Here is a 26,442-nt window from a genome sequence, read left to right on the forward strand (position 1 = left end):
GAGATGTCTGGGGAAGGCTGGAGAGTAGCCAGAACAGACCTAACTTTTTTAGCCTTTTATTTAGAAGATGGCTGGCCCTGGGACGAGAAGATTCCAGCATAACACTTTGAGCCAACAACTCATGGTGTTGGTTCTCAAGGTAGACTGACAAGAAGGAGAGAAAACTATGAAGGGTCTTAGGGCCAAATATCTGGCAGACACAGCACTGTGTATACTTGTGGGAAGCACCCAAATAGAAGAGACACTGGTTGTGATGGTCTTTATGGGGAATCTGCCTCCCACACTGACATTTTCCCTTCCTGGATGACATGAACACAATAAGTACAAGAGATAAGAGAAAGAGAAGAAACTCTAGTGGGTTATTTATCTGTAAACATAGCTTGGTAAACAGCACAGAAGTCTGTTCAGACAAATGTTCAACAATGGCATTCACACTTGCAGCAAAGAAGTTCTGAGTATGTGCATCTGTACATCAGCTTTATGGCTTACACCTTGCATTGGGAGTATATTGACATACAGCACCTATAAGAACTAAAGACTTTGGTATACAGGCCGGACTTTGGGCTATCCTTGGCAGATCATCTTTTTTGTAAAGAATATTGCAGCAGTGATATGGAAGGACATCAAATGAGAAATGCAGTTGCTGCCTGCTGTTGCAAGAAACTTTCTTAGTAAGAGAATGCCTTGCATATTTGCTGAAATTGCCAATCAAATTTTTGACTTCATTAAACTCTTTTGCTAAAACAGCCAATCATTGCAAAACAAGCCAAATCAGTCCTCCATTCAGAACACATACATTTTCCATTGGGAAAGTCTGGGAAAATAAAGTAGGCTGACACTTCTTAACAGAAACAGATAGAAACATTCAATATACTACTTAATGAGATGGGAGATAGCATAGCGTTAAGCTAAACTGATGGTTATAATGTTAAAAGAGCACCTCTGATTGGTAAGGTTTAGTCTCAGATTAGCAATACTGAACATTACTGTAGTCAGATCCTCAACTGAGTATGTTTTAAATAAGTTAAGTACTAATCAGGCAGTTAAAAATACACTGTGCACAAACCTGAGTGGGCATACATGCACTCATACCCAATTAATTGACAACGCTGGGGTTTTTACTTAGAAATCTAAAGTCTCTTTCTTACAAGAATTATAACAGAAGTACCTGTCTACAGACTTCTGAACACCATTGGTTCTCTCGAGTGATATTTGTACCATCTACATAACCCTTGCAGTTCCCTGATGACAGGTGTAGCCAATTATGTATGATATGTAAGCATCCTTCTCATTATCCGAATTTTACAGCCAAAGTGTGGGGATTAGGTAGGGGGGAAGGTATGACAGCTGAAGGCTGTTATCCATGTGGGAGAGCTGATCAGTTCTTTCTATCTAGAAAGTATGCTGTTTCAGTATATTTCCACATGTCTGGTACTGCATGTGTATTACAGCACCTGACAATCTATCTAGGCATTGCAGTTAGGCTTTGACTTGCTCCTGGAGTAGGTCCCCACACCCTCCAACTTTTATAAAAAATACATACATAAATAAAATGCTTTATTTATTTAACATTTGTTAACAGTGTAAATGGACTTCTCAAATGACTCTTAGTGATGATACCAGCTACAAAGGTAAGGAGAATTGAAACCACATAAGGATACATATAAATATTGAAATTTGAAAATAGTCAATCAAACAGGATGTTTTTGGAGGGTGGGAGGAAACTGGAGTACTAAGACAAAAGCCACACAAATAACAGGAAAACATGTACTCTACACAGACATAGGCTTAACTAAGGCTTGAATATCAGACTCTGCAAATGTGAGGCAGAGATCATTTCACTGCACCGACATACTGCCCTACCTATCATTTTGGCAACCTACACTGACTCTGGGTCACCAATGATGCAGATAAGATAGTATTGGCCTAGCCAATGCCTCCTGCAAGGTCACCCTCAAAAGAATTGTTTTTTTTTTTAACTTAGGTTATTGCATGGCAGGCAACTGCTAAATCTAATTTTCACTGTCATTCATTCCTAAACCACAGTATTTCCAAGCAGCCAACCCAAAGTTGCAACACAATGATTCTAAAGATGCCCTATCTACAATGGTCTTCTTGGTGAGAAATGATATGCAATGGCCTCAAGATAAGCACACATGATCTCAAACGCATACACTCACTTATGACACATGGTTTTCATTCCTTCCCACCTTGAACTGCTCTCTGCAACAAACAGAAAATAAATTATCACACATAAAATAAAAACACCACAAAAGGAATGTTATATATACTTTAGTGCAAACAAATCCTTCCCTAGTGCCTTGGCAACATGGCCTTCCACAGAAATAAAGATCATCAATGAATTCATTACAGCTTATAGAAATTAACCGCATGCTTTATGAATTCTTAAACACTTGCTATGCCATTAAACAATGTAAAAGAATAAAACTACTAAAAAACTGAAAAGATATACAAAATACAATCCCCTTAATGTTACGAACCCAATATAAAATTACTCAGAAAATTTATCACAGGAAAACATCAACAGAAATAACACATACAAGTACTAGGTCAAACCAGTCCTTTATCAGATATTGTCAAGCAATTTCCATATTAAGACTATTTTGGTATATAGAATGAAGAAGCAAAGTAAACTTGCATTCCAATGCATTAAGTGCTGTTATCATATCAACCCCATGGGAAATAAGGTATCCCTAACACAGTATATTCAATATCCATAACTTTGCCCACATGGAATCTTTGGGCATTCTAGGCAACTGTACTCACGGGGTTATTTTAATTGCTTTTATTTCCTCCCGGGTATATTTTTTTAACAATTCTTTTTCTGTCTGACCAATAAACAATTTCCAGGAAAGCAAGAGCATGCAGTTCCATATACTACTAAGGCAGAACAAGTAAATAATTACCTAAACAGCAAATTAATTGAATGAAACTTACATTAGACTTCCTTGAAGACCCTTCCACATATAGAACAAAACAACAAGGCAACATGCCATGTGCCTTAGGAGGAACAGGCTTTTATATGGCAACATTTTACCAGTAAGTCTCGCTAGACAGAAAAAAAAAAGACTGAAAAGGCAATTTTTGCAAACCACCAACTTATACTCTCTGCCTGGAAGAAGCGTTACAGGTTTTGCTCAAAAATGATTTTTTTTCTACTTGTAAACTGTAGCAAACAGCTTGCAAGCAGTTACTACAGTTCAGACCACACACTGCACATTACAGCGCTCATGACTGACTGCAAATAAAGATTGGGCTTGGCTAATTGCACCACCAGCAATTTGTGCCCTAGGTAGTTCCTCCTCTAGCCCCACCCTAACTGTGCTACAGCATTTCCCCTTCTGCATATCAATAATTGTAGGGTATTTCAATCATGTTGCTGTTTCATTACTTTTTAGCTTATTTTATGCCTATAGTTCATTCATTCTCTTATAGAATATTTATGATATTGCAGCTTTTCTTGTAACCATTACACTTCTATTTGATATTATCCTATTGCTTCTTTCAAGGAGCTCACATCCTGGACTACTGTGATTAACTTTTCACACAAAATGCAAAATTGTACCTCATTTCCAGCTTTAAAAGCAGCCAGCTGCTGATTCTGTTCTTACTCATTCAGCTTTATCTAAATTTCTGCAGGCTCTGTCAAGAGCCTTGGGCTTAGTCAGCAATCTTGGCTGGGCTCTCTAGCACCTCAAGGGGATTGTGTTTACCATTTTTGCCTTTTTAGCAATTCTATTTTTAAACAGTTGTTTACATGTATAGGGGCACTTTCCTTTAGTAACTCAAGGGTGTGGTTAATTTCTGTAAATATTAGTGAATTAATGTTCCTAGAATGACACTAGACTACTGCTCATACTCAATACTTAACTGATCCACATTTATTTTCATTACCTTATTCCTTACTTTACCTATTTCTCTTACCTTTAAGTATTATTTTCCACTACTGTAGGATTCTGTACAACTTGCAAACTATTTCCCCTACTGTAAATATACCCATGTTTGTGCTGCTTGTGTAGTCTACAGCTTTTAGTACATCCCAAGCCAAAACTGTTTTCTGACTGTGAATGCACCAACTTTACTGCATGGAAGCATATACAGCATTCATGTTCCAAAAATTTTTATTGACTATGCATGTAACAATTTCTGTTGCATGGATGTCTATACTAATGTTCCAAAATGTATACTAACTGCATGTAACAACTTCTATTGCATGGATGCATACACTAATGTTCCAAACTGTTTACTGATTGTGTATGTAACAACTTCTGTTGCATGGATATAATAATGTTCCAGAACGTTTACTAACTGTGCATGCAATGACTAATATTGTATGGAAGCATAAATGAATGTTCCAAAAATGTTTACTGACTGGGCATATAACAACTTCTACCTCAGGGATGCATATACAAATGTTTCAAAATGTTTACTGTGTATTTAACAATTTCTGTTGTATGGATGCATATACTAATGGTCCAGAATATTTACTAACTGTGCATGTAACAACTTCTATTGCATGCATGCACATACTAATGTTCCAACATGTTTACTGACTGTCCACGTAACAACCTTGATTATGGATGCATATACTAATATTCCAAAATGTGTGCCAGATGTACATGGGTGCATATATTAATGTTCCAAAAATGTTTACTGACTGTGCATGCAACAACTTATTTTGCATGGATGCATATACTAATGTTCCAAATGTTTAATAACATACCTATTGCTCTTATACTCAAAACTTATTATTCTACTTCAACTTCTACTCCAAGGATGCATATACTAATGTTCCAAAATGGTTACTATCTTGAACTTGTACTAATTCTTTTACTAAAATGTTAACTGCCTGTGCATATTCCAACTTCTGTTGCATGTACATTTAAACTAAAGTCTTAGAGTGTTTCTCCCACGATCTCCGGAGAAAAAGGGGTGATGTTAAGCCCAGTTAGAAAAGATCTGTAAACAAATGTAAAAAAATATAAAACAATATTTATTTTAATGCTCCTGTAATGATTTTTTTCCATTAGATAACTGTAAGCTATCCACAACTTCCACTAGTATGTAGTCATCAAGAACAGGGATATGGATTATGTCTCCAAAATAGAGTACATTCAAACACCTCCCCATGTCTGTTATTCAAATACTGAAAGCTCATCCTAAGACTACAATGGTGGAAACAAGGTGGATATTCTGTATGCTGAATATCATCTATCATAAGAATTATCTCATAAAATGATATACTGCTACTCAGCAAAATGATCTCTCTGGTTCAGCCAGGAAATCACTGAACTTTCTGGGTTAACTTTCAAGTGTTCATTCATCCATATCCCTTGAAGTAACAAACACAACCAGCAATAATCTTTAAATGAATTATAACAATGTTACACTAATCACAAAAGGTGCTCCAATAAATGAAGTGTCATATGTTGTAGGGCACAGATAAAAAACAAACAATCTCTTTTGCTGAACATCGACTAAATAGAATAATAATAGTGGTCTGTAGTATAATTTTTTTGTACCAGTAAAACAGATAATGAGATGAATAAGCATGCTAATTTTCCCATTTTCTACAATCATATGTTCTTTTACTATACATTTCTACGAATAGAAGATCCTACATGTCATGATATTATGCTATTACCTGGCCTGCAGCTCTAGAGTTCTTTCTTTACCAGACACTTGGAAAGTGAAAGGATAGTCGCCGTTGTGTGTTTCTACCACCTTCATGCCACTGATGCCAATTTTTGTTCGCACAGTGTATTTGGTTCCCACTAAACTGAATTTTGGAACACAATACAGCAGCATACTGTTGAACTGTGATAATGAAAAAATACAAAAAAGTATTTCATTTTAATTTCTCATTCTGTAGTACATGGTGATCTATCAAAATGCAAATATTACCATAATGTAGGTGCACTTTTCAAATAACCCAACAAAAAAAAAATATCACCTAATGATGGCCTTACACCTCAGCTGAAATGCTCCATCTCCATTTTATACCACTAAATAAAAAGCACATAGCATGAGAATTTAATAAACCACTAAATCAGTGCAGCAGGATATTACAGTGCAAACATTTCAGATGCAGACAAAACTGAAAATAAGCAGTACATATCACAGATTGTCTAGTCCAAAAGGGAACATGGAAGAAGTGAGGAACAAACTGGAAAGTCCATATTTATTTTCTCCAGTGACTTTTTACTGTTAATAACTTGAAACTTAAATAGTTCAAGGTATGCAAGCAGAATTGTAGGCCTACAATGTATATCCAGAGAAGTCCACTGCTATTTACATTATAGTTTCTTCAGTATAGGTGCTGTGCTTTTGAGCTATCTTGACAACATAAGGATACATGTTATTGCCTGGGTGGGCTGCTAAAACTGGGTCTTCAAATGTACTGGGAATGACAGTGCATGTCTGCATCTCAGAGCAGAGCTTTATAAGTGTGTTAGAGAGGCTGACCTGGAAGTTGAATTTTATGGAATGGTATGTATGATTCAAGTACAAGCAGCAGCTGAACTACCCAAATAAAAATGAATACTGACACTGCATTAGTGCTTGGAATTTCTAATAGAAGAAATGGAAGAACTGGAAAAGACAGCCTATAAATGTAAATACTAGAACAAATTACTCTAGGGACCTAAACCTTGTCACCACAACAAACAGAATATGCTGGAGGGATAGATTCCTGTCCCAAGAGACTTCCCATACCCTGGAACAGACTATCCATTCATGTCAACCAAAGTTCCTCATTATCCCTCTATAAGAAAAATCTCGACAATTGGATGGAAATAGGAAATTCACCCCAGGGATCACTTCTGTGGCTCTGCTAGACAGGGGCACAGGAAAATAATTTTCTTGGGTGGCGAAAGCCAGGGTACCTTTTTGACTAGGCTTGTATAGGCCCCAGGGCCAATAGCCTAGTACATACCTATGAACCTATGAAATTAAGCAACTATAGAAAGTACACTTGTGACAGTTGGACTTGCCATAACAGTAAATGTTTGAATAATCACTGCTGCAGTACCCTTAGTTATATATGTTTTACTGTCAAGCAGCTTGAGCTGTGCTGACTAAAACAGATGTTAGGGTGAAAAGCCCTTCAAAGCTTTCCTGTCAGCAGAGAGAGGGAGGCTCAGCTCTGAAAGGGCAGTGCTAGGAAAGACAACAGAAATGTCCACTCCTTGGCATAAACAAAAAACACACCAAAAGCAGCTACTGCAGCAGTGACCATTCGAACATCTACTGTTATGCTAAGTTCAATTAAATAATTGAACTATATTCATCATATTGATCACTTATCTATATGGGGAGATTACTTTAGCTAACTATATTTGGAAGATTCCAGGAGTTCCCTGGGGAATGGTCTTAGCAAAACTTGATCTGGACCTAAAGAAGAAATCAAGTTTATAATACCTTAGTGCTTTGTAACAGTACATACAGGGGACCAAGAAGCAGCTTCTAGAGTCTAACCCTTTCCAAAAAGCCATAGATGAAGCCAATGCCCTGGTAGAGTGGGCCTTGGGGTTGACATAATGATTAAGGTGTTTACCTTACAGGCATAAAATACAGGGTTTGATTCTCACATTTGAAGGGAAATTGGCTAGGCTTAAAATGGCCTGAAAAGACAGGCAGCCTAGTACTTACATATGAATACAGTTTTGGGAGGTTGGCATAATGGTTAAGTTGGTTACCTTACAGATACAAGGTGCAAGATGTGATTCTCACATGGGAAAATCTGCCAAATTTAAAGTGGCCTGCAATGGCAGTTAGCCTAGTACTAATTTAGGGTTGGAGGTTTGGCATAATGTTTACACAATCTTGCCTCATAGGCACACAGTACAGGGTTTGATTCTTACCTTGGGTTATTGGCTAAGCTTAAAATGATTCATCAGGACAGTTAGCCTAGCATTCACTTATGAACTTGACCCTGCTTGGAATAGTTTTGTTTTGGACAATGTAACATTTATTTAAAATGTATTTTATGTAACATGTATTTGGAAATAGTATGTTTTGACACAGGTTGTCCCTTTTTAACTTCACAAGAAATGAACAACTAATCTGAACGATTATGTTCTATTGAGATAGTACTTGAGTTGTCTGTGGACAACCCAAGTATGAAGTATTCTTTCTCTCTCATTTTTAGGTTTAGGAAAGAAAACAGGGAGATGTATAGACTGGCTTAAAGTAAACTCAGATATCCTCAGATATCACTTTAGGCATAAATGTAGGATTTCTTCTCAAAGAAACCCTGTTTCCATGGAAAATGAGATAGGGTTGACTCACCATAAGAGCTTGCAACTCAGATAATCTTCTTCTAGAAGTCAGAGTAATCTGTAAAAACATTTCTCATGTTAAGAATCTGAAGTCAGCTAGATTACCTGGTTCAAATGGAGAAAGTGTTAGCTTCTGTAACATACAATTAAGATCCCAAGGCGGGACCACCAGTTTTCTTGGCAGCTGCTTATGCAAAACCCCTTTCAAACCATTTTGACATGACACTGTATTGAAAGAGGAGGATCCATAGGCAGATATGCTGAAATGTCGATAAATGAACCTTGATAGAGGAGTAAGAAAGGCCATAGGATAGTAACTCACACAACTATTGCAAAAATAGAGAACTAGTCCCAAATGGGTGCTGCTTATGTTGCTGGCACCAACTAGAAAAGCTTTTCCATTTGCTAATGTACAATTTTCTAGTACCAGGCTTTCTTGTCTCCATTTGTATCTGCTGCACGTCCTCAGTAAACAGGTGCCTAAAAGTAATTAAGACCCTATAATCCAGACAGTCAATTGAAGATGATTGCTATTGCTGTGTATCAAACACCCCATGCTCTTGTCTGAGTAGATCCAGTCCATGAAGAAGCTTGTAGTAATTGTCTCTGGCCATTTCTAAAAGAAAGGAGAACATTGGCTGCCTGGGCCAGAATGGAGTAATCAGAATAATTTTGGGGGATTCCTACTGAATCTTCAGAAGTACCCTGGCTATTAGGGGAAAGGGTGGAAAAGCATACAGCAACATTCCTGTCCAAGGAAAAGAAAAGGCATCTACCTTCCAGTCTTTATTCCATGGAGTCTTGGAACAGACTCTTGCCAGTTGATTGTTCAGACAGGACCCAAAGAAGTCTACTTGAGGAACTCCCCAATGATAGATGAAATCTTGGAAGACACCTGGTCTAAGTTCCATTCATGAGGGTTTGTCCTAGTCCAGCTCAGTTTTTAAATGATGGAATATACAACTAAGATTATGAAATGTAGCTGGGTAGGTTAAAAAGATGATCGGCCAGTTAACTTATTTAAATGAAGGCTTTGTCACTTCTGCCTTGTTCTGATGAAGTTTTGTATTTTAAAAGATGAAAACACAACATAATTTTTAATAATAAAGGATTTAACTAAGTTTATAGTGGATTTCTATATGTACATCTTGGCAGTTTCTTGAAACACTGTATTTTTGGTTCTTCAGTATTTGCGAGTGTTTCAACCCATTTTTCTTTGGTTTTGGAGTGCTTCCAGGTTAGCTGCATGAGGATGGAAGGATCAGTTTTGGATATTAGTTCACCAGATCTGAGACTGACAATCTGTTGGCAGGATTTAATGAATTTAAAGGTGAACTAACCAAAGTGACTGAATTATTTAGTCAACATTCTGGTGAATTCACGAGTACACAGCAGGAGGTTCATGTTATTGGGAACGGTAAAGAGATAACAAATCATGGGAGTGTTTTTTTTCTCATAATGGAACTTCACAGGGTCTAAATGGTGGTGCATGACTGAAAATGAAGTACTCCTATTCCTTGGCAGCAAGAAGGGTTCATATACCTCAGACAGTAGTGGATTTAGAAACAAGCAACCCCCACAGGTACTGTACAAGGGGCTGGTAATTTATCCTAGTGTTCAGATGTCTGACATGGTTAGACAAAACCTTTATATTTTCAAACACTAATCAGAGTCATTTGGCTCATTTGCCTAATAACACATAGGATTTAAGTTTGGTGGACTTAATTCATCTGTTTGAAAGCAAACTGATGAAACTTAAAAATCAACACTTGGATAACTATTTGGCAGAGGGTATTAAATTAAAGATGGTCCGTATGGGACTACAAATGAGTACATTTCTGAAATGTTTATATGTGAAAAGCAAATGTTATGACTTTTTTATAGATTTGTTTAACAGGGACGGTCTGGAACTTTTAAAACTTACTGCATGGAATAATTCATACATCATAGACTTAATGCATGAAGCTGATCTGTTAAACAAGAAAATAACCAACAATTTGTTGTATAAAAATTATGAAAATGTACATCATAACATTTTTAAGAAAATTGATAAGAAATGTGAGGTTAACAGGGATAGAAAAATGAAGAAAATTCAACCCAACTTACCCCAATGTGAAGCGAAAAGGGTATACCCTATTAAGACACATACAAAGAAAGACTATAATGGTCAGGCATTTAATTTTTACAGTGTTAGGGATATTATGATGTATACAATTATTTTCAAAGTGAACATGACCCTTTAGGCTCTCCCTCCCTTCCTGCATTCACAAAGGATAGTGAAGCAGAGGGAAGAGATGAACAGGCAGACATCAAATACCCTACAACATCAATTAGGTCAAGGCAGACAGGGGTTTAGAAGAAAAAAATCGGGTGAAGAAGAGAAGATGATAGTTCTATTAATTAGAGGTGGATTTAAGATCTTTAATTATAGTAATCTTGATATCATTCCCATTCATTTTTACCTTTTTCAGAAAGGGTTTAAATTCTTACCCACAAAGAAATTTGACAGTGTTGATGATGATGCCACCTTTATTTAACTTAAACTATTCACTAGGAAACGCAACCTAGTTATTTAATTTAATACACTGGGGAAAGTAAAAAGAAACAAACAAAAACAAAGTTTCTAGTTACAAAAACAAAAGTATTTTTAATCCCCCCCTGCATCCCTTGTTAGCAACCTTTGAAAAGACATGTGAAATGGACATTTATAATTATGTCCATTTAAATGAACATAAGCCTAGATTCAATCTAGGGGAAGAAAGAAATTTATCCGAGAAACAGAAAAAACAGTAACATCAGGGTCATGAAACCTGACAAAGGTGATGGTCATTTTTGATAATATTGATTATGTCAGCAAAATACTAGAGATTATGATGCCTTCTCTAGTGTTAGCTCTAGGAATGAAGTGAACATTGCTATAAACAGATTGATGTACAACTATTAGATCATCTTTACCAAGGTTTGTTGACACCTGACATTTATAAATTTTTAAGCAATTCTATACCCAGAATATCGATGATTTTTCATATTCCTAAGATACATAAAGATGTTGATAATCCCTCTTTCAGACCCATAGTAGCTGCATAGGGATCTAAAGCCTACCCCTTAATGTCCTTTATTGACAGAACATTAAAACCAGTTTATTTACAGGTTAAACATCTTTTAAAAGATTCTCGTGACTTTCTTAGTTACCTTGACAGTAGTTTATGGGAAAAGAACAGTTTTTTTTTTTAACTACTGATGTTAAAAGACCTGTTTCCATGTATACCAAAGACTGAGGGGTTACAATATTTTCATGAAAGTCTTTTAAGGTGTGAATTCCTACAAGATAAAGTTTTCCATCAATTGATGGACTTAATGGAGTTAGTTTTAGACAACAATTATGACTTTTATGAAGAGGAATATTTAAATTACATAAAGGTCAAGCTATGGGGGTGGCATACATCCCCATTTAGGCTAATTTGGTTTTGACCCATTGGGAAATGGGCTTCCCATTTAATTTAGAGCTTTACAAGTATTATAAAATATATTTACGATTCCTAGACAATATATTTATTCTGTGGAACAGGTTTAAGGAGATGTTGAATGAATTTATGAATATGCTGAATTCAAGCATGACTTTTTTACATTTTACACATCAGTTTGATAATAAAAGGATTAGTTTTTAGATACTTGCATCTTTATTACCCACAATGGATTTAGGTCAAATATATATATATATATATATATATATATATATATATATATATAGGAAGCCAACATTTAGCAATGCCTATTTACATTTTCATGGTCATCACCCTTTGTACTTGAAATATTTTTATTAAAACTTTATTGAAAAAGAAAAGATTACAAAAGAGATAAACTTTAAAATATTATACAATGAAGACATATGATAAATCATAGTTTTAAAGAATAAACAAAATTATAACTATTTATAATATGTATAAGAAGCCTGCAACCAACAAGGTAGTAAATGAAACAAGACAATTTCTATTAAAAAAAAAGAAAAAAAAAAAAAAACCCAACAGTCCAAATAATTAAGTAGATGAAGATGTTGATTCAATAAGGGCCAAAACCTTCAACCAAGGATTATTTCTTCATTTGTTTGGATAAATTCTTCTCTCTTTTACTTTAATTTGTTTTTAATTGTGACCTCCTTTAGGAGAGAAAGAAATTCTTTACATTTTGATTCTGAAAATGATTTCCAGTTCCTTGTAATAGTTTTTGCTGGCCACAGTAAGTATACTCCAAGTTAAAGAAGATAAATTGTTCTTTTATCTATTCATAGACTATTAAAGAGAACCATTTCTGTTGTTACTAAGAATGCATCATTCCACAATGCTTTAAAAATCTTGAAATTTTACCCAGAAATTCTGAACCATCAAACAATTAAAAAAAATGTGACCAATTAGCCTTAATTTATTACACTTCCAACAGCTAGAAAGATTTTCTTTTGTCATTATAACAGCTCTTGCAGGAGTTATAAATGATATAAACAAATATTTCCCAAGTAAATATACTCCAATAAATGGTCCAAGATGCATTTTTAAGAAAGGAAAGAAGATGTTTTTTATTTTGATCAGAGAAAACTACAGAATATTCCTTAGGAAAAAAAGTTCTAAAAAATTGTATCTAAATTCAAATAATCCTTGGATAACATTTGATATATTTTCAAGATTAAATCATTAAATTCCAGATGTTTATAAGTAATTTCAAATACAGTTATTATCCATTCAGGAATTTCAATTTTGTAGTTAGATAAAAAAGAACACTTAGTTTGAAATGATGTTAAAATTAGTTGTAAATGTTTTAATTCATTAGTATTTATATTAAATTCTAAACAAATAGTTTAGATAGATTTACATGCAACTCCTTCCAAACATTGGTAACCATAATAAAGATGCTTATTATTCCAAGAGTTAAACATATGAGAAGGTAGTTTATTCATAAAATTTTTAGTTAATGAACATGGAATTAGAGATTCACACCAGAATTTATAATTTGAGTTATTCAGTGTTATTCTTGAATATATTTACAGATAAAAATCCAGAAAGGATTATACAATTTAGAATGTACTAACTCTAAATAGTCTAGCTTATTGACATTCAGTAATTGCAGATGTAAGATTTTCCAATTTGATATACAATTTATATCTAACCAATTAAGAATCATTTTAATAATTGCCACTTTTGCATAAGTATCTATATTAGGAAAGTTGAGACGCACATTTTTTCAAGGTCTGAAGTGATGATTTCTATTCAATCTAGATTTATTTGGATACCATAAAAATTTTAAAAGTAATCTATTCATGTTTTTTGTTTCTTGTTTGGTGGTAATATAAGAGACTGTAAAACAGCAAAACGATGTAATTGTAAAAATAAAATATATTGGTGATAAAGGTACATATATTGGTGGTTCTAGGATCCAAAATGTTGAACCACTGTCATTTAGTGATGTTATTACTAAAAACTTTGAATTTGACTCTGCTGTAGATAGAAGCGGTAATGCAAATGTGTATATAGTTGACGATAATGTGCCTACGTTGAAGGACATGGTTTTTATGCTTGAAAAGAAACTGTTTAAACAGAAATGTTTGCAACTGGATAATAGGTATTTGCAATGTTGCCTCAACCTCAAGGTGGTTCCGCAGAGGCTTAGAATGATTAAATACCCTTTCGGAATCACGTATAATGAAGAAATTATCAAGGAATTTCATTCTTTTTTTAATGAATGTGGACTGGGGCTCATTAGTAAACTTATTAAATATAACGATTTGGCATTCACAGCTTTGAATAATCAAGTGGAAAAATTAAATGATGATATTATGAAAGACCTTTTATTCGGTGAATGTGAGCAACTATATAAGAAAGTTCTATATAGAGTGAATAAAAGAGTGGATGCCATATTTTTAAGAAAACAAAAAAAGTTTGTCAGAGATAAACAGCAGTACGCTGAAATCAAGGCATATCCAGGGCCTTACAAATATGTTAATTATAATATTAACACTAATAAGAACAGCAAAACTGGTAGTGGGGGTACATTTTCAGATGAAAGGGTTCATGAAAATATGAGGGATGAAAGATTGGGTCATATTCCACCTAGGAGATTGGATGAATTGGATTCTTTTCCTGAACATAGTGAGCATTTTTTAGCTGTGACAAGGTCAGAGAGATTGGACTGCAAAACCAGATACAACTCAGACTCGGGATACCACTATACACACAAAGGGGAAAACCAGGGCTGGAAAAAAGTGGGGAAGAAAGGGAAATAATACATTTCTGATTTTGATGGTATAATATGTGAATACAAGGGATTTAAAATATTTAATTATACCACAATTAACCTTAAAAAGGAACATTTTAACCTTTTTTCCAAAGGATTTAAATTTGTGGCAACTAATTATGGAGATATAGCTAACACACTTGTTGATTTCATACTTTACCTTAGGAAACTGAATTTAGAAATGGTGTATAAAAATTCTAATACTGAGGAAGAAATATTTTTGGAAGGGTTACATAGAAGAAGTACAATTAATCCTCCCCTGCATCCAGTTCTTATGACGTTTGAGAAATATGTCAAGGAAGAAATATATGTAGCATATAACAACAATAGAAACAATATGGAGGCTTCTAATTTGAACAAAAAGGAAAAATTATTGTTGAAAGACTTAAAGCGTCAAACTGACATACGTATTATGAAGCCAGATAAAGGAGGCGGAATAGTCATTTATGGTACGGAAGAGTACAATAATGTTATAACTAACATTCTGCTTGACACCAACACTTATTCCCCAAGTTTCTAAAAATGACATCATGATTGCATATGGTAGAATCAATTCACTGATAGAAGAATATCTGCTAGAGAACAGAATTGATGGTAGAACTTACAATTTTTTAAAGCAACCTTATTCTATTATCCTGAATATTTTTGGGGTACCTAAGGAACAAAAGTGTGTTAGCAACCCTCAATTTAGACCCATAGTGTCTGCTAGGAATTCCAAAACACACCCACTGGCACTTTTTGTTGAGTTTTGGACAAAGGAGATCCCATATAAAATGGATCATTTAATTAAAGATTCATGGGATTTTCTAAGTAAATTAACGCAGGAAGTTTGGAAGGAAAATCTGAGTTTCCTTACTATATATGTAAAGGATTTGTTCACCAGTATTCCTAGACGGCAGGGGCATCAATTTTTCAGTAATAGTATATATAAGTATTCCAAAATGGCTGGAGATCAAATCCAATTAGTTCTCGAATTGATGGAAGTGGTACTTGATTATAATTATATCAGTTTTCAAGGTGAATATTACCAGCAAATTAGTTGTGTGGCTATGGGGGCAGCTTGCGCTCCCATCTACGCCAACCTGGTAATGTTGGAATGGGAGTGTTGCTACATATTTAACAGTCACTATAGCAACAATATACGCCTATACATGAGATTTCTGGACGATATATGTGTTCTATGGGATGGGAGCAAAGAAACAGTGGACTCCTTTATGCAATATTTAAATGAATGCACTACCTATTTCAAACTCACCTATGTATGGGCTAAATCAAGTATAAATTATTTAGACACCACTATTTTTCTAACTCAACAAGGTTTTAAGTCTAGAATATATAGAAAGAACACTTGGTGTAACAGTTTTTTGCACTATACTAGTCACCACCCTATGTTCCAGAAAAAAAGTCTTGTAAAGGGACAAGCAGTCCGTATTGCAAGGATGACATCAGATAGAGTGGATATGGACAAGGAACTGAATAGCCTGGGTGATATGTTTATGGAGAGGGGCTACCCTAGAGAGATGATGCAAGGGGTGTTGGATGAGGTGTGTAGAGGATGGGGTATTAGATATAAACCTCTTTTGGGTAAACCCATGGATGTAACAGTTAAGGCTAAGGAGAATAGAAAATTCCAAAAAGCATATGTAACTGAATTCAATGGGTTTACAGGGTTATTCACAGACATTATAAAGAACAACTGTAGTATGCTTAAAACAAATAAAGCGTTGTATGATGTGGTGGGACATGAACCCGTTTTTTCATATAGGACTGGTGTGAATTTCAAAAGAACATTCAAACAAATGCAAGCACCAAAACTTTTAATTAAAAAGGTAACTACTGCATCTGGTAATTGTAAGCAGTGTTCTTGTATTATTAAGGAGGATAGTATATGTCTACAAAATGGTATGTATAGTAGAGTGTGGTTTTGTAAAGGGAATTGCAATATGAAAATGATAGTATATTTAGGTTTATGTGCAAAATGTTCTACATTCTATATAGGAAAAAACTGAGAGGGCTCTCAAGGATAGAATGTATGAACATGTTCATAATATTAAGATAAAAAAAGAGGCTAGTGCACTATATAAGCATTCCATTTATTGTCCTGGTTTTAATGGTTTTAAATTTGGCATTATAGACATGGTTAAAATGAATCCTAGAGGGGGAGATGTTAAAAACTTATTGCTGAACAAAGAATTAAAGTGGCAGTTAAGGCTAAAATTTAACATTTTCCCAGGCTTTAATGAATATATCACTATTAAACCAGTGTTATTAGCTAAAGCTTCACAAGTTTAACTTCTGAAAATTCTGTTTTTAAACTGTCTCATGATGTATATTACACTTTGCAGTTTCCTGAATGTATGAATCTTACTCTTGTATTTAATCTCCAACATTATGTAACCTTTATTTGTATTTTGTAACCTTTATTGTATTGTATTGCTCATGGAGCTTTTCTCCCCGGGCCTCCACTGAAAATGGGCACTTCTTGGCCCAGTTGACTTCCCCGGTAATCAAACTGAAAATAAAATAAAATAAAGTTTAACCATTCCACAAGTTTAACCATTTCTTAAGGTATGATGTATGTATTATTACTATTATTATTTAAAAATCATATAGATATGTAAGGTTATTTTAAAGTATTATCAAGGACTGAAAGTATAATATATTAATTATACAAGTGGATTTATAAGAATTTTATTAAAAAGGCATTGTGTGTCTTTAAATTTTAATTAGACTTAATGGAATAGGGTATAAATAGTTAAGTAATGTAATGTGGAGGTATCTGATGAAGTCTTGTACTCGAGACGAAAGCGCTCATCCTATTTGTGAATAAAATATTTTGCTACCACTCGTGGATTTGGACCTCTGTTCTGTGGCTTTGGAATACAAGAGATTGTGTTATATATACAATTTTTAGAAAGAAACATTTTAATAATTTGCAATATATCCTCAAATGAAATGTATATTTTATTTCAAGAACTAATATGATTAGTTAAGGAAATTATTACTTTTTCATAGTTATAGTTTATGGTTTCTTTTGTAGTATTACAAATGTGAAAAGCTAAACATAATAAATCATTAGATTCTTTACCCAGATAAGAAATATCTGTATTTATTGGAGTTTTCATATTAATTTATTTAGTGACATTTGTTGACTGGGAAAGTCTACTGGGTCAGAAACCCATTTTCAGTGGAGGCCTGGGGAGAAAAGTTCCACAATGAGTAAAATAACATCAGATTACAGAAGCTAGGTACTTATACAATTTTAGAAAGAAAGACTTTAAACTATATAAAAATATAGACAACAAATATCACATTATAGCAAACTTTTTTTACAAATACTGTAGCACCTTCTATTTAACATAGAGGTGAAGGTAAAGATCTCTTGTAGAAAAAAAAATTATAGTTAATTTAATTTAAGTACTTTGCCTAAAAACTGAGGTATACACTAGTACCCACTCACTACATTTTTATTTATTTTCATTATTAATAAGAAATCAATAATAAAAAAATAAAGACAAGTTACAATTTTTAACTATTAAAGTATACATTTGACATTTTTTGAAAATATTTCTTAAGTTCTTGTAATGCTTCTGGTATATTTTAATTGTTTGAAGAATATAATATAATATATAATATAATAATAGTCATCACCCTTTCAAGTGCAAAAAAGCTTGATTAAAGAGCAATGTATTAGGCTTGCACATATGATTTCAGACAAAAAAGCTTTGGTGAAGGAGATTAATAAATTGAAGGCAATGTTCTTAGGGAGGGGGTATCCCTTGAAGCTTACAGAACAGGTTTTACAGGATATCATGAGTACATGGGGTATAAAGTACAAACCCTAGGCACTAAAGAATTTTGTACACAGAATGGTGACAACAAAATTTTGCATATAAGATATGAAGGATCTTTGGTCATTCAACACAGTTCAGGTTCAGAGGACCTTAACATAATTATTTACAAGAACTGGAGGATATTGAGCATGGATAGCTATATTTCCCACCTTTTGGGGGAGGAGCCATGTTCTGTGTTTAAGCCATCCCAGAATTTAAAAGGGATGTTGGAGAACAATCTTGAAAGAGGATTTCACAAAATCATCAAGGAGAGGCACCAGGAAATGTAGTCATTGTAAATATTGTCCCTTTATATTTCAGGAAAAAACAATTACACTGGGGGACACTCAAGTACCACTGTGAAACTACATGATAGGAATTGTCAGTCTACTGGTGTAAGTCTGCTTGGCTAAATGTGCCTCTTGCCAAGTTTTTATGTTGGGAAAACAGAGAGTATGTTTAAAAAGAGAATATATAAACACATATATGACATCTCCATTTGGGTGTATTAACAGTGCACTATATAAACACAGTGAAAAATGTGGGTCATTTGACAAATTAAAATTTTTCATTGTTGATAAAGTTTCTAAGTGCTCCTGGGGTGGTGACTGGGAGAAAAGTTGGAGTACAGGAAACTGGCAACTTAGGCTTAATGCTACAGTCTCTCCAGAGCTTAATGAGTCCACATCAATACTCCAGTTTTGAAGATGAGGGCAGCAGAGCTGTAACTATTATGTAAGCATACACGTTTCTATATAAAGATTTAATGAATTTTTAACGACAACAGTATGTGTGCATCTATACTTATTTTTACATCTATTTTTATATTCACATTTATTTTTACATTTGATAGATTCATAAAGTTTTTTAGGTTATTAATTTATGACACTAAGAATGTTTACATGATTCATACAGATTTTATTTACAAAACAATCTATCATGGTGGATTAAAATATGTATATTTTAAATGATGGAATATAAGACTTTACAATTCTGAAATGTTGCTGGGTAGGTTAATAAAATGACTGGCCAGTTGATGTATTTAAATGAGGGTTTTGTCACTTCCGCTGGAATCGCTCAACACATTTAAGTGACTCTCTTCTCCAATTTAATAGTTGTCATCTGCTGCATCAAAAAACGGGCCTGGTTAGAAATCAGCTCATCAGGGTTTACCTTCTGATGTCTGATGTCTAAGGATACCTGGTGGGTTCAGGAATTTCAGTGATTAATGAAAATGTTTACACACACATGTTTCTGTTACACTGAGGTTTTCATACATGGCATACCGAATAAGATCCTGTCTTCTGGTTCTAATATATATGGACCCTTCATTTGGATAGGCCTTGGATTTAAGGGAAAAAATGGATGGGAAACATGGGAGTATTTTTTTTAAACACCTTTACTGAATTATCACTTGTGACAGTCAAATTTACATTTATACAAAAGTAATCAAATTATATTAACAAATTAACATTAACAAATATTATACTTCACATATATTGCTATATATCATATACACTAAGCAACATTACATAAATTATTCAATTCCTGTCCCTTTTTTAAGCAAGAAGCATCTTTATTAGACCATCACTTATGATATAAACAATCATACATTTATATAAATGAAAACAAACTATACCGACACAATCCTAGTTGCAAGCATTTAACATCACAAACCATACTGACACACTCCAAGTTGCAAACATTATGCATCACTTATAATCTACCCAATCATTTTCAAACATTACATAGTTCATTAAGTCCTGCCTTATTTTAAATCTCATTCCTCCCGTTTGTATTGTTCCCACAATTTCCATTTTTTCCTATGCAGATTGCTCCTACCCTTTTCTAAAGATCTCAATTCCAGTTGTTGTTTTATCTCTGTTACTATATTCACTACTTCTAATATAGTTGGATTATATTTTGATTTCCATTTTTTAGTAATTGCATTTTTGGCAGCCACCATAATTAGATGCAGCAAAGCCTTACCATGTCTAAGCAACTCTGATTCTGTTTCATAGCTCAGAAAAATAATCTCCCTCGTCACACCAATCTGCCCACCCAGCATCTCCGACAGTGCATCTTGTAGGGAATCCTTAAAGTCAGCCAATCCACTGCACTCTCAGAAAATATGTTCCTAAGTACCTTATGCTTCCCCATCACACCTCCAACAGTTGCTGCATACCTGAGGAAAAATTCACTGGAGTTTACTTGGGGTATAAAAATATCTATGTAAACATTTCCAAGCAAAAATCCTAAATCTTCCAGATTTTGTTGCATATTTTGGAGACATACATATATCATCCCATTGTTTCTTTGCAAACTGCTTATCCAGTCAATCTTCCCAAATCTTTCTAACCTCCTCTGACTGATTCTTATAGTTGTCATGCAATATTTTACATGCTCTATTAAGTATTCATTTTTTAATGGCAGCTCTGTTCTAGACTCTACTAAAAACTCTACTGGTGCTGGTCTTTCATTTATGACCCCCATTTCTTTCTCTTTGCCTATACTCTGATATCAATACTTGATAGGGAAGTCAATCTTTAACCTGTAGTCCAAATAAATTCTTGGCCTCTTCCCATTCTATTACCTTTCTCTCTCTAGATATTTTCTCCCAATACCTTGGTTCCTTTGCCATTTTTCTCCAATAAATTCCAGCCCCCTCTTGCCTACTGTATATATCCCTAATTGAAGTCATATCTATTGGCAGAATCTTCTTTCTCCATTCCCATATTGGCTTAGGTCTTAGAATATATTCTGCTACTTTAAGGATATAACATTCTGTACCATTATTGTTATTCTCCTTAAAGGTCTGCATCCAAAATCCCAGTCTCACCTGTCTCTCCTTGTTTCTTGAGTTTCTCTTGTGTTTCAACATCATCCCTTTCCACTTTGAATTATAGTTTTCTGCTTGTGCTATGTATATGAGCCTTAACTGTGTAGATCTGAAATACCTCTTCAAATTGGGTAATCAAGTTCTGCCCTGGTTTACTGGAAGAGTCAGCTTATCCCACTTGACTCTTGCCATCTTCCCCTCTAAAATAAAGTACTTCAGCTCTTTATTAATTGCTATCCACAACTTCTCCTCTAGTTGCTAACAATATGCCTGACTTGTGTGCAAGACTAAAGGGACCAAAAACATTTGACTGCTTGTATCTTACAATCCATATCTATGTAAAAAAACTTCCATTTTCTCAGTGTTTGTATTATCTTTTGTTTAGTCTCTTCCCACTTATCCTTACCTGCCACACCAGAATAATTTTTAATCCATACTCCTAAATACTTCATTTTATCATGTCTCCATAAATACGGATATTGCTGAAGCAATTTGTGTGTGGGTACATAATTTAATGCTACTGCCTTTGTTTTAACTTCATTAATTTTGCATCCTGAAAAGATATGAAAATATCTCAAAATGTACTTTTCCATGTTGCAACTGCAAATGTAATGACATTATGAAGGGATATGAATCTGTCCATCCAATAACGAAGAGAAAGTTTCTGTTTAACTGTTATGCGACATGTAATACCTCCAATATTATTTCGATGGCCAACTGCATGACATGTCCTGCCTTTTATATAGAAAACTGCACAAGGAAATTTAAAGAAAGAACAACAGAGCATAAGTCATATACAAGGAGAGTGTTACTAAACAATGTGCTTGTGAAGCATATAGCAGAGAAAGGTAGTGAGCAGAAATTTCTCTTTAGAGTAACTGATCTTAGAAATAGGAACAGAAGGGGAGGTGACTAACATAATTGAGGTTTGTGAATATGAATGGATTCTAAGGTTACAGGCAGATCATGCACCTGGGCTTAATACAGCTGTTTGCATTAAACCTATTTTGAAAAAGAAGCAAATGATTTTGAAATAACTGCTATGATGGACTGATGTATATTATTATATTATTTGTTTTATATAGTTAATATTGCTGTTGCACTATTAGTGATTTTTTTGTTAATGTTTTTATTGTTTATAATTAGAAGTTTGAACTGAATTCTTAATTGACTGTGTGAAATGAGTCTCTTTTAACTACTTAAATGTAATTATGGTTGTTGATGTTTGGATGTACACACTGAAGAAGGTTTTTTTCCCAAAAGCTTTGTGGACTTTTGAATTAAATCTTCCTTTTTTTACTCAGCGTTTCCGTTACTTGGATTTCTTCTGTTTGGCTTTACATTTTTTCTTACATGAACAGTTTACCTTAGTGCCGGTCCAATTTGTGTGTTTTTCCCTTATTTTCTTTGTCAGTGGTTCTAAATATAATGCAAATAACAAAGGGGAAAGAGGACACCCCTGCCTGGTTCCTCTACTCAAGCAGAAATTACCAGAGAGGAACCCACCCACTTTAATTTGCACCTCCGATCTTTCATATATCTTCCTAATCAACCTTTTAATTTTTTCAGGAAATGCAAATGCTTCCGTTGCCCTGCTCATAAATTCACAGCTTACTGTGTCAAATGCTTTCTCTGCATCAAAGACCCAATAACAACTATGGCATTTTCTTACATTCCATTTCCCTCTGGATCATCAATGTTCTGTTAATGTTGCGAAATGTTTGCCTCCACTCCACAAAACCAAAATGATCCACAACTATCAATTTTGGCACCACTGTTGTCATTCCTTTACACATCATAGGCATGAACACTTTATAATCATGGGTTTAGTATTGAAATGAGCCTGTATGAAGCTGGGTATGATGGATCTTTACCTTCTTTAGGTATTACAGTTACCACTGCTTTCTTCTAAGATGATGGTACTTCTCTTCTTAAAATACTATTAAACAAAACCTTCCAGATCTTTACCAGTTTTTTTCCCTCCTATCTTTCAAACTTCCACAGGAATACCATCTATTCACAGGACTTTCCTGTAGATTGGTTATACAGCACAATTTTTATCTAATCTCTTCCTATCCTAATTGAGCCACATCTACCTCTAACCTAGGCATACTTAAGTCTTCCACAAACATTTCCATTTGTATCTTTTCTTGATTTCCATATTTCTCTGCCTTATACAGACTTTCATAGAATTCCAAAATCCAAAATATCTGTAGTACCTCTACAGGATCCCATTATCTTCCTTGTTATAGGCTCCCTAAGCTTGGTGACAGCCGTACTTTCTGTTGTCTGAGTCATCATGATAAAAGTTTTTGTGCTCTACTGTTATCAAAAAACAGTTGCTTAACTGCAATATTTCTAAACTTGTGCATATTATTGAGGTAATCCTTTAATTTTTGCTTAGCATTCTGCATTTGATCCTCTTCTTGTTCTGAGAGATTCCCCTATTCTGAAATACTTTAACATTTGCCAGTCCCTCTAAATAATTCTTGTTACTTCTTAACCATAGCTCCTTTTCTTTTATTTCCACCCTATTTTTAAACTTCACCTTAATCTTATCCCACCCCTAAGCTATATTTTCAGAAGAAATTTCCATCCTCCATGTCTCTAATAGCTCCTGAATAATCTCCATTAGCCATTACTTAAATTCCTCTCTATTAACAGAAAGTTGGGAAAGTGCCAGTGTCTCAATTTTATTTCATTACCCTGTGTTTTTATTTTAGTTATTATTGGTGCATGATCTGAAATGGTTATCAGGTGTGTATCAAGACCTTCAATTAAATGCACATGTTCCTGTGAAAAGTAAATTCTGTCTAGCCTAGCCCAGTTTTTACATTTTGAGGAATAATATGTAAATTCACTCTGAACTCCTATTACTGAATTCACATCTTTTATGCCAAATATTTTCATATATTTCTTCAAAAATATACCCTTCTTTGTTATACTTTCCCTTCTGGGCCATCCAGACACAGCTTCACTGTTGCAAACCACATTCCAGTCCCCACCTATAAGTAATATTCCTTGCTGAAATCTGCTTATATCTCCCAAAATTTTCTTAAGCTCCATTATAGCAGTTTTAGGTGGAAAATAAATACATGCCAGTGTAATCCTCCTCCCTTGCCAGTAGCCCCTTAGCACTACAAATCTGCCATTATTGCCTTTTTTATCCTCTTATATTAATTGCAAGAGGAGTTCCAATAGTGATAAACGTATTTCTCTTTTCCTTTATCCTAGGTATTCCACTGAATAACCATCCTGAAAACCTCTATAAAATTCACATGTACAGTTCTTTCTAAGTGTGCCTCCTGTAACAACTATTTGCACACTACATTTTTTAATATAGTTCACTACTCTTTCTTATTTGTATTTATCTGTGAGACCGTTGACATTACAGAAAGCATCACTGCATTAAAAGGTTATTATTCCCACCTTTTTTGTTAAATGTCTAGTTCCAGCTTTTGTTACATGCATACACTGTTTGACAGGTTGAACTTTTATACAGCTGTTTTTGTCATATTCATTTCAGCCTCTGTCACATCTTACAAAACATTTTGTTTTATTGAAAGCCTTCAAACACAAAACAAACATACCACCCAAAACCTATTTCTTCAACTACTGAAGTTTTACCCTCCTAATAGGAACTAAAGTCCCAAATTGATAGCCATACTCACAGACTAAAGGAAAGGCTAAACATGGTAAGACACATGGTGCAGCCTGTGCTTCTACCAAGTGCTAATTGGTTGTCTTTTCTGTATAGCTTTCCCAGCTGGGAAAACCCATGAATGCTTTCAGAGATCATCTCCTAGCCAATCTCTCCTCTCATTTTTTTCAGCCAATCACTCTCAATCAGACTGTAGCCAGTTTCTCTTTATCAGATTGTCTCCATGGAGACATGAGAGCCAGGCAGCCAGTTTCTCTTTATCAGATTGTTTCCATGGAAACATGAAAAACAGCTGTAAAACTGCTAGTAAGCATACATGAATTTGCTAGAAAAAAACTCATAATATTCAATATTCTTTTTCATTTACTTGCTTACTCTTAAGACTGGTTACTAAATCAATCTAAAGGTCTTAATCAAATCATTTCCCTATGCAAGAATGAGAAATGCACATTCATTTTTATTGTGTCAAGCTGCTTTAACCAGGTTTTTTTTCCATTGCATTGCCTACATTTCATAAAACCGATCAGGTAGACAGAGAAGGGAGAAAGGAAAGAAAAAAAAACCCAGCAGCCCCTGTTTACAATCTCCATTACACTTAAAATAACTGAGAAAACATTACATTACAGCATGAAAAGAAAACCATACACTACAAAAATAGTGCTGGTAAGAAAAAAACATTTCTTTACTTACAGCCTGTGTTTTAAGTAAAACGGTTAAGAACGTAAAAAAAACACCTTCAAAAAGGATGGGCTTGTAAAACACTTTAAAAAAAGAAGTCAGAGCTAAAGAAAGTCAAACAGCAGGATGGCAAGAATTGAGAATAGTTATTTCCCTAACTCATATTTGTAATAAGAGAAGTTCCCCAAACCTCAACAAGATTTACCCCATCTGAGATACAAGACAGACATCCCTGACGATTAAGAAACTTGGGAAGTGGCAAACTCTAGTTAAAAAATTCTGACAGCATACTTTGCAAAATTTGCAAGATAGGTTAAAATGGTTATGCCAACAGTTAAATAAAATGTGTGACAATTACAACAGGCAACAAAGTTTGTGTATAATAAAATGTCATACTTATAGAGTTTTTAAACAGGGGACAAAATGTTAGCATTAGAGACCTCTGCTGAAAATATGTTCCTAGCAAGATACCAAAGACCCAATGAAGTGGCAAGGAAATTGAACTAGAAAATAAGGCAGACTGGAAAGAAAAAAAACAAAAAAGACATACCACAAAAATGAGTTAAAGGATGGATAGAAATTGAAACTTCTGTAATCAGCTTAGGTGCTGAACTACAGATTTTAAACTGCAATTCTAGAGAATTCTATCCCTGCTGTTCAAACAGGTGAAACATTGTCTAAGGCACAAAAGCAAGAAATAATAAATTTTACTGATTTTTTTTTTCTGAACTATACTGTAGTGCAAATTTAATACAACATTAAATAGAAACAATAAACCTAAAGTCATGCAGGACATTAGAGGCACAAAGAAAAGCAATATCAATTGAATGAAACAGCCTGACCATGTTG

General features: G+C 34.3%; 1 protein-coding gene across 5 annotated transcripts in view; it reads right to left on the reverse strand.

The window, feature by feature from the left end:
* FGD4 (FYVE, RhoGEF and PH domain containing 4) overlaps nt 1-26,442 on the reverse strand; it is a 1,935,878-nt gene that overhangs the window by 142,695 nt on the left and 1,766,741 nt on the right. For all 5 annotated transcript variants that reach the window (XM_044088116.1, XM_044088113.1, XM_044088111.1 and 2 more), the window contains one exon: nt 5,666-5,838. In XM_044088116.1, the coding sequence (XP_043944051.1) occupies nt 5,666-5,838 (173 nt within the window). The remainder of the gene's footprint in view (nt 1-5,665; nt 5,839-26,442) is intronic.

The sequence above is a fragment of the Protopterus annectens genome, chromosome 11.part0 (genome assembly GCF_019279795.1).
Source record: "Protopterus annectens isolate FY-2018-M chromosome 11.part0, PAN1.0, whole genome shotgun sequence".
Classification (NCBI taxonomy): domain Eukaryota; kingdom Metazoa; phylum Chordata; order Ceratodontiformes; family Protopteridae; genus Protopterus; species Protopterus annectens.